This window comes from Andrena cerasifolii, chromosome 1, assembly GCF_050908995.1.
Source record: "Andrena cerasifolii isolate SP2316 chromosome 1, iyAndCera1_principal, whole genome shotgun sequence".
NCBI lineage: Eukaryota > Metazoa > Arthropoda > Insecta > Hymenoptera > Andrenidae > Andrena > Andrena cerasifolii.
Genome location: NC_135118.1, coordinates 2,913,548 through 2,924,098, shown reverse-complemented (window position 1 = coordinate 2,924,098; position 10,551 = coordinate 2,913,548). Strand labels below are relative to the sequence as shown.

The 10,551-nt window shown below is 39.6% G+C and overlaps 1 protein-coding gene across 4 annotated transcripts in view; it reads right to left on the bottom strand.

The window, feature by feature from the left end:
* Nucleotides 1–7: 7 nt before the first annotated feature.
* LOC143371958 (uncharacterized) overlaps nt 8–10,551 on the bottom strand; it is a 52,574-nt gene continuing 42,030 nt past the window's right edge. For all 4 annotated transcript variants that reach the window (XM_076817807.1, XM_076817722.1, XM_076817888.1 and 1 more), the window contains 2 exons: nt 6,888–7,004; nt 8–1,175 (listed from right to left, as the gene is read on the bottom strand). In XM_076817807.1, coding sequence (XP_076673922.1) covers nt 897–1,175; nt 6,888–7,004 — 396 coding nt within the window. In that variant the 3' untranslated portion in view covers nt 8–896. The remainder of the gene's footprint in view (nt 1,176–6,887; nt 7,005–10,551) is intronic.

Sequence of the window (10,551 nt, the reverse complement as noted above, 5' to 3'; positions counted from 1 at the left end):
CACGGCCTTCTATGTTTCTAAATATTCTTTATTTATACACATCAATATGTTACATTATTAAAAAGTTCCGTTAGTTAAATCGTTTCCCATTGAATCGCTTTAGAAAAAAATCATTTCGATGTTACGACTCGTTCATTGAAATTCCCTCGCAACATTTCCGTTCGACTCTCATTCGGTCGCGATCGTGTCGTCGATATTCGTTGTTCGTTAAGAAATTCTTGTATTTACCCGACATTTTTACTTTTACGATCACCATGTTCCGCTGCAGCTTCGTACCTCCTACTTTTCCTCACCCTTCCACGAGACGAATGGCATTTTATCAGAAGCATTAGTTTCTTTTTTTAACCATAAATAAGAACAGCAATCGCGCGATTAACATTTCTCTTTTAAGTAAAGCTACGCTTATTGATCAACGTAAAAAGCAATCATTCGATCAGTCTCAGTATATACACGTAAGGTTTGAGGTTGACAATCGCGAGCAGAAAGCTTCGAAAGGACCCTTGGTGGCAAGGAAGAGCTCATCTAATCTTTGGCGCATCTCGTGAAAGTACAGTGCCAATTCGGACGAAGAACTGGAAGAGCAATAATCACGTACCCTGTAATCCGTGTGTACAGCCCTAAGTCCTACATAAAAGTAACTCTAACCGAAAGGTAGTAAGATATGTGTTAGTCGATCATTTCGCTCGGTTCGTTTCCTTCTGTCCGTTCTGACAAAGCTCGGAGTCCAACGAGAATAGTCCTGAGCGATTTCAGCGAAGCGTCGAAGCGTGATTGGTGGTTCCGATTGAATTTCAAAGGGGCGTTCCCGTTCCGGGGCAAGAGACTCGACCGTGCGTTGTGGTTCGCGGTGCTTCGTGGAAAACAAAGCTCAGGACAGACGTTTCGAATCGATTACGCTATTGCTGGTAGGAGGGTGTGAAGTATTGCGTGCCTGGAGGAGCTCGGTAACCCGGATACGTGCTGTTCAACGCGTGTTGAGCGAAGAATCCGCTGTAGTCCTTGCGCACTCTGCGAGGTCTGACAGCAGCTCCTTTCGCCAGTTCCATCCTGGCTCTGTTCTCAGCCTCCGTTTGCGCTTTCACGGTCGGCGGTGGCCACTTCAGGTCTCCTCTCATGTTTCCACTAACTGGAGCCTTGGTTGCGGCAGGTTGTGCTTGATAAACTGGCGCTGGTGCCTGAAAATTTACATTCCATTGTTATGAACGACGAATAGTATGAACCACGGTGTAATAGACAGGTGTTCCGACTCCTTTTCAGAATGTGTGACTTTTTCGTTCTAAGTAGTTCTTCTGGCGGCCGCTAGAGTGGCGCTCAAGCAGATAAGGCTGACTTTTTGCGCATAGTAGTATTAAAAGCTCTATACGCAATCACATAAATGCATGCGTACTTACATGGGGCGGTATTCTCAGTCGCTACTTATTCTTAAGCAAATGCTTAAGCATTCGGCATCGTTTACTAGCTGCTAGGTTAGTGGAGGATAAGTAGCGACTGAGAATACCGCCCATGGTTTCTCATCACTGCGCCTCTCGCGACGACCAGAAGAACCAAACAAAAATCGGCACACAAAATCGCTGGGGTAAAGGTGCTGAGACGGAACACCTGTCTATTACACCGTGGTATGAACTATTATTATCTTAATTATCTTGTAGTGGTATTTTAGGGTTCATTCTACTTTACCGGTGGAACAAGAGGCCTATTTTCATGATTTTTTTTCAAGAACTAATGTACGGAGTTTAATGTTATTTTTGGGATAAATGTTTATTATTCATTGCTGCATAGAATAGCATTTTTCAAAATTTAACACCGCCCAAATTCGCCGCTTCACAAAATTTATCGCTCCCGAAAATTTGCCGCCCCTCAAAATTTACTGTCGCCCAAATTTTCCGGTTCCCAAAATTTGCTGGTCTCCAAATTCTCGGCCTCCCAAAATTTATCGCTCCCCAAAATTTGCCGCCCCTCAAAATTTACTGTCGCCCAATTTTTCCGCTTCCCAAAATTTTCCGCCCTCCAATTCTCGGCCTCCCAAAATTTTCCGCCCTTCAAATTTGCGGTTTCCCAATCGCTCTCCCGAATTTTCCACTTCCCAAAATTTGTCATTTCCCAAAATTTGTCATTTCCCAAAATTTGCCGTTCCCAAAATTCTCGGCCTCTCAAAATTTATCGCTCCCCAAAATTTTCCGCCCCTCAAAATTTAACGCCCTTCAAATTTGCGGTTTCCCAATTGCTCTCTCGAATTTTCCACTTCCCAAAATTTGTCATTTCCCAAAATTTTCCGCCCTATAAATTCTCGGCCTCTCAAAATTTGTCGCTCCCCAAAATTTGCCGCCCCTCAAAATTTACTGTCGCCCAAATTTTCCGCTTCCCAAAATTTGCCGGCGTCCAAATTCTCGGCCTCCCAAATTTTCCGCCCCTCAAAATTTAACGTCCTTCAAATTTGCGGTTTCCCAATCGCTCTCCCGAATTTTCCAAATCCCAAAATTTGTCATTTCCCAAAATTTGCAACTCCCCGAAATGTGCCGCCCCCCAAAATTTGCCGCCCCTCAAAATTGAACACCGCCCAAATTTGCCGCTTCCCAAAATTTATCGCTCCCGAAAATTTGCCGCCCCTCAAAATTTACTGTCGCCCAAATTTGCCACACTGCAAAATGGTTCGTTTCCCAAAATTTACCGCTCCCCAAAATTTGCCGTTTCTCAAAATGTGCTGCTCTCCAAAATTTGCCGCTCCCCAAAATTTGTCCTAGGCTGCAGCCTACTTAGCCTATATCTACCCAAATCCGCCCCTGCTGTTACCATTCACATGTTGAACTTTCTTTTGACTCTTAAGCAAGTAGTGCACATTTATATGTAACTATTTGTTTTATGAAGGCGTTGAAGATACTCCGACGGCCAAGCGGCCAACTGTCGCCCGTAGTATGTTTGCCAGAGTGGCTAAAGCATAACCACTTAAGTGATATGTAAAGCGATAGTTTTGAAGGTACAAGCCGTCAAACGTGTTCTTCGTCACTCAGGGCCGAACACATTTAACGTATTCAACACATTTCTGCACATCTCAAGGCGTTAAAGTATTAACATCCAAAAAGTACGCTGAGAACGTTCCTGTGGGCTTCTCTTGTTGGCAAGACGCTCGAGGGCGCTACCGTACGACATCCCTATATTTCTGCGGAGGACAATGCAGTATTGTTCATAGAAGAGGTATAGCAAACTCGTAAAAGGAGCAGGGTTCGAAAACGGCACTTTCAGTGTCGGGTGACAACAGTCACAATAGTGCTGTAACTCTGTTAAGGGGTTATGCCTACCTGCAAGGTCTGAAAACACAAGTATTTTCGGGATTTTTTTTAAAACCCTCGAACACTTTTTTTTAAATAAACCTTTATGTATTCGAAAGTGTACATGTTAAACTACTTGTGGTAATTTTTGCGATGGAAAATATACACAAATAAAAAAAAATATTAGCGATCTCTCAGCAGCGATTTTTTTGTCAGTAGTTTGCGGTGAACATTCTAATTCTGACCTGGTTCGTCTGAAATAAAAAATTCGCGGGAATTTAGTTAGTATATTGGATTATCTTGTCCTTAATCGTTTATTAACCCAAGATATTAATTTGCTACAAAATGGCAACTTCTCATAGCAAAAGTATCGATTTTCACCACAGAATCGCGCTCATGTTTCATCATTTTCCATCTGTAAAATAACAACTACCCAGCGGAAATGAAAAACCCACGATTAAGGACAAGCTAATCTAATATACTGACTAAATTTGGTCGAATTTTTTATTTCTGATGAACCAGGTCGTAGCTATAGTGATCACCGTAATAAAAAAAGCGCTGTCGGGAGATCGCTTATAATTCCATTATTTATTTAGTTATCGCATTGCAAAAAAAAGTACAAGAACTTTAAAATATATACTTTCGATTATACTACCGTTAATTTAAAAAAAGTCTTCAAATTGAAGAAAAAAATCCCGAATATACTTGCGTTTTCAGATAGGCATAACCCCTTAATTTGAGATTTAAATGCGCAACGTACCACGTGTGCGGAAATCCTTAAGTCGTATGCGTTAACCATAGGGATTTGACGCCTATAGGCGTTTTCCGCACCGACCACGTGCTCTGATCAAATGTATGTACGTATGGGTTCATAACGCTGAACTGATGGGTGTTTAGGGTCTGCAAAGCTCTGCTGTGGTAAGAAACGAACACATTTGGGGTTTTTCAGCTGGTTATAGCTTTCATCGCCAAAGGTATCTAAGTATGTATTTTGACTTTATAGACCATTTAATTTGAAGCAATTTTCTACATTTATCCGCCAATAATGTGCCACTGTAACTTAGCATCTCAAATAACACCTATGTTTTAGATGTTAGTAAGAAATATAAAAGCAAGAGTACATATTGCTTGTTTAATAGAGCACGTTGAATAAATGAAAGGAAGTTTGTATAAATTTCATAGTTTGAAAGATTTTAAAGCGGAAGATTTACGCAAACTGTATGCACCACTTATGATAAACAATAAATCCACGTCCACCTATAGTTTCGTTTGTAAAAATTATTGAAAACTGAAAGAAGGAAAAGATGTATGTATGAATATTCTTTTTTATTTTCCTGACCTAAGTCCAACACTGCAGTAGTTGTCATATATTATGAAACACTGTGTATAGATTCAACAGAAATGAAATGCTACCCTTTCGCAGACGATAATAATAAATCAGATATTTAATCGAGCGTACTTCGAAGTGCAATACAAATCCAGGGAAAACTGAGTGGTGCATATTTCAGGATTGAGCTCTTGCCAAACGTTCCGTATTATTGCGTGCGAATCGTTCCGCAAATTATTTTGTGTTGTACCTGGATCTAATATAAGCAACACGCGTGGGCGCGATACCCAATTTTATTTTACTCTTTCCGACTGCCCGCCGCTTTCTTTATTAATGTGTCCACATATTTTATAACTATTTATAAAAGTTCATCCGAAATTCATGAAAAATCGAAAATACGTTTGTAATATTGGAAACCGTCAAACCGACCCTTATTCTTATTATCTAATGCAGTGATATCTTTATATTAATATTTATTCACTAAAATATTTTGCTACTTTTGATCTTTCTCGTCTTCGCAGATAAAAAAATATACGTTCCCTAATAGGTACTGTTACATTGGATAGAAAGATTAGAAGGAGGTCATACGCTTATCAAATAAATTTGGGAAAATTCTACGTTTTAGTATCTGTCCGTCTGGAATTATTTTCAGTAAGATATAGGGGCGGATTTTGAGATTCGGCGTCCCTAGGCTAACAAGTATCTACTAACCCTTCCGCGAAATATCATCAAATATTTTAATTTTAAAGAGTCGAGACATCTTCGAAATTAATTCAATATACCAACTCACATATGAGTTATTGTTAATTCGCTGCATAAAAAGAAGTAAATTATTTTTAAACTTGTCAAGCCTCTGTGTTTAAAACTTTCCCAATTTCTTTCGCTCAAAACTTACCGCTCCCCAAACTTTGCTACCCCTCGAAATTTGCTGCCCCTCGAAATGTATCGCCGCCCAAATTTGCCACTCCCCAAAATTTGCAACTCTCCGAAATTTGCCGCTCCCCAAAATTTTCCGCCCCCTAAAATTTGCTACCCCTCAAAATGTATCGCCGCCCAAATTTGCCACTCCCCAAAATTTGCCGTTTCCCAAAACATGCCGCTCCCCAAAATTTGCCGCCCCTCAAAATTTAACACCGCCTAAATTTGTCGCATTCCAAATTTACAGCTACCAAAAATTTATCGCTTCCGAAAATTTATCGCCGCCCAAATTTTCCGGTTCCCAAAATTTGCCGCCCTCCAAATTTGTCGCCCCTCAAAATGTATCGCCGCCCAAATTTGCCACGCCCCAAAATTTGTCGTTTCCAAAATATGCCGCACCCCAAAATTTGCAACTCCCCGATATTTGCTGCCCCTCCAAATTTAACGCCTTTCAAATTTGCGGTTTTCCCAAATTTGTCGTTCCCCCGAATTTTCCACTTCCCAAAATTTGCCGCTCCCCAAAATTTGTCACCCCTCAAAATTTAACACCGCCTAAATTTGTAGCTTCCCAAAATTTATCGCTCCCGAAAATTTGCCGCCCCTCAAAATTTATCATCGCCCAAATCTTCCGCTTCCCGAAATTTGCCGCTCTCCAAATTCGCAGCCCCCCCAAATTTATTGCTCCCCAAAATTTGCACCCAAATTTATTGCTCCCCAAAATTTGCCCCCAAATTTATTGCTCCCCAAAATTTGCCCCCAAATTTATTGCTCCCCAAATTTATTGCTCCCCAAAATTATTGCTCCCCAAATTTATTGCTCCCCAAAATTATTGCTCCCCAAAATTTGCCCCCAAATTTATTGCTCCCCAAAATTTGCCCCCAAATTTATTGCTCCCCAAAATTTGCCCCCAAATTTATTGCTCCCCAAAATTTGCCACACTCCAAAATTTTTCGTTTTCCAAAATTTGCCGCTCCCCAAAATTCGCCGTCTCTCAAATTTGCCGCCCCCAAATTTGTCGCGCTAGGCCGCAGTCTACTTAGCCTATACATAAACCCGCCCCTGCTATAGCAGCCCGAATAATTTGATTCTCGATACCTAAGCTAAAATTTACTTAACCCGACTCCTATTTAAAACTATATACTGATTATAACTGTATCATAATCTGAAAACTTTTTAAACGCTTTTTCTTTATACGTCAAGTACACGATGGTCCCGCTTAATTCGAATCAATTCGAGTCCCTCTCACTTCGGATTATCGAGTCTCATACTATCATCCGTTGCATTTTAATAAAGACAACATTCTAGCAAGGTGTCGAGACAGAAAATCGTGTTAATTCCATCAAACGTTTTGTAGTTTTAAGTACAATTAATCGAACCTGTGAGATTGGAGGCTCCGGGCGAAGTGTGATCGTGGATGGTGGTGCTTCAAATACAGCTGGGGCTACTTGATTCTGCGACGGCTGCTGTGCCGAGTAATAGTTTTGGGGGTGTTGCTGCAATTAATAATATAGTTCGATCAATCATATGTCCGCGCTACAGCGCAGCGGTCCGTTCGCCGGGTTACGGTCTGAAGGAGCCGCGTCTTCGAAACTAATTAACTGCCGTTGACTACACTGCTCGTTCCAGAGCAGGGAAAAGTAGCACCACAACTCGAGAACACAATAATTCCCTTGCTATCATATATACCTCTCCTGCGAAGCGATCCACCTGTCGAGATTTTAAGCTGTGCACATAGGTGTCGAGTTAAAAAAAAGCAATCAGTTCGTTTAAGATCGCCAAGAATAAAAATCAACAGACGATACGATTTTTGTGAACTCATATAGAGGAATTTGTTCGTGAATCTTGATTTCGTAACGTCTTAAAATTATCGTCTTTTGCAAAATTTGATATTCTTAGTATTCATAACTGATGGTAACCAACAATAAATTGAGACAATTTTATTGGATATACTGGGTGTAAAATTAAACGTGTTGGGGCTACATTTCGTTAAATTTTTGCTTTTGCTTAATGTTTGGTCTGTGAATCTTTTATTTTTTAAATGGTCACCGGTGCTTTTAAATAGTTAGGTTTGTTTTAGGTAAGTCTTTAGTTTATGTGACCTTACATATAAAGAAATATTTCATATTATGTTCGATGTTAGAATCATATACGTGTATAATACAGTTTCAAGTGTAGGACTAGATGCATATTCTATCGCAATCACGCATTTGCGTCTGACCAGATACTGAGCGTTTCTACTTACTTGACCGTCTTATTTAGCGAAGAATTGAATTTTCATATTCTCCCTTCACTATATAATTTTCATTACACCACTGTGAAATCGTTAATTGTGTATGATTATTTATTTTAGATATTTAAGTAGATATTTAAAAATATATATTCCCTTCAACAGGAAACAAGGTGTCCTTAACCTGTTGACGTGATCATTCCTCGATTAGAAATATTTCAAATTTTCCATTGTATATAAAAGTGATTAATTATGTATTAGCTCATTTCACCCAGAATGGACACTACACGAACTGTAATATTTGCTACTTTTGTGCGAGTGTGATTATACTTCTCGCGAGCAAAACTGAAGGAAGTAGGAGAGTTCGCAACCCCACAGGGGCGGTTTTGGGTAAAGGCTATGTAGGCTGCTGCCTAGGGCGGCAAATTTTGGGGAGCGGCAAAGAGTGACCCAAGAAATAGCCTCTTTTTGGTCCCACGATTTTGGAACTGAATTTTATGCGAAACGGTACCTTATGACGAGACATCAATCACACGAAATTTTTAAGTTGAGGTGACAATTAGTTTTTGAGATATGGGAGGTGAAAGAAGTGAAAATTCGTTAATGCGTCAACCCATACATTTCGATGTACGAACTTCCATGTCAGTCCGATAATTAAAACAATTATTTCCAGGGGTTTTGCTGACTACTAACAACGGATTTGAACTTAGATTTTCAAAATTTACGAAAAAAAATCAAAATCAAGAAATATAAATGATTGTGTAGTGGGTGCTTTTTTTAATATATCGTCCACCATATTGAATCGCCCATTGCGAGTTTTGCTGACTGCTAACAACGAATTTGAACTTAGATTTTCAAAATTCATAATGGCCGATTCAACATGGTGGACGATATATTAAAAAAAAGCATCCACTACACAGACATTTATTTTTTTTATTTTGATTTTTTTTTCGTGAATTTTGAAAATCTAAGTTCAAATTCGTTGTTAGCAGTCAGCAAAACCCCCGGAAATAATTGTTTAAATTTTCGGACTGACAGAAGCTCGTACATTGAAGCGTATGGGCTGAGGCGTTAACGAATTTTCACTTCTTTAACCGTCCATATCTCAGAAACTAATTGTCACCTCAACTTGAAAATTTGTTGTGATTGATGTCTCATCATAAGGTATCATTTGGCAAAAAATTCAGTTCCAAAATCGTGGGACCAAAAAGGGGGTAAAAAAGGCCTCATTTTTGGATCACTCTTTGGAGGAGCGACAAATTTTGGGGAACATTCAATTTTGGAGCGCAGAAAATGTAGGGGATTAAATTTTGGAGCACGGACAATTTGTGGGAGCAGCAAATTTTGAGGAACATTAAATTTTTGGGAGCGACAAATTTTGGAGAACATTCAATTTTGGAGCACGGAAAATTTGTGGGAGCAGCAAATTTTAAGGAACATTAAATTTTTGGGAGCGACAAATTTTGGGGAACATTAAATTGTGGGGAACATTCAATTTTGGAGCGTGGAAAATTTGTGGAAGCAGCAAATTTTGAGGAACATTCAATTTTGGAAGAGCGACAAATTTGGGGTACCGACAAATTTTGGAGAACATTAAATTGTGGGGAATATAAAAATTTTGGGGAGCAGCAAATTTGGGGGAGCGACCAATTTTGAGCGAAAGAAATTAAGAAAGATTTAAACACAGGCTTAAGACAGCTTTAAAAACAATCCACTTTTGTTTCCTGTAGCGAATTAGCAGTGACTCATATTTGAGTTGCCATATTGAATTAATTTTGAAATTGTTTCGACTCTTTTAGATTAAAATATTTTATGATATTTCGCGGAAAGGGTGGCAGACACTTCTTATCCTAGGGGTGCCAAATCTTCAAATTCGCTCTTGCAACCCCAAGAGTTTTGCTCACGAGAACCATGTTAAAGTTGTGCCTCCAACTAACTATTGTTAATTACGTAATTATTAAGTGGAGAATTATTCTCCACTTAACAATTTAATACGATAAGTCAATCGATCATACACCTCTCCACTGACCAAACAATCGCATCAAAACCAAAAATTTCGTACCGTCTTTAACTTTCAATCCAATACCCCATAACACTCTGAATTCTGCATATAGCGTGTCAAGCATAAGGCTGGTGATTCTACATGAAAAAGTAAGTCGAAAATGTGCAATCATTTTTTGTGGAAACTCGATTCTTTCCTGACCAAATTAAGTGCAAAAAAATATCCTCTTTCACTTATATTATCCATTACGAGACACCCCGTATATCCTGCACTTCTCTTGCCCCGCATTTGAAGACCATAGGGGAGAAATACTTAGAATATACGCTCTAAGGAGAAATATGATAAGTCCATCCTCGTTGATTTTTCTGATTTGTATAGCACCTGGCAGCTAAAAGGGTGTACCTTAATTTGACACAGTTGAAAAGGGGAACAACCTTCCAAGTCCAAAGTTATAAGTCCTTTAGAAATAGGTACAGGGGGAAATAACACATGTCAAAGTAAAACAGGGGAATAATTTGATAACTCCACGAGAAACTCAATATTAACCCTTCGTGATCACACGGGGTGTCTCGCAACCCGCGTAATTTTCTTTCTTTGTCAATATTTCTGTAAATTTGTAGACCATAATATTAAAATTTAAAAAGTTGGTGAGTTTTAACCCTTTCCATACGGGTGCCGACTATAGTGAACACCGAAGATTACCGACGTGCACACTTTGCGGCGCGGTGCCCCGTTCAGTGGCGTCACTCTAGCGGAGCGGACTGCCGTAACGAAAGGGTTAACCAAAAAAACTCGCCTCTTTCCACAACTA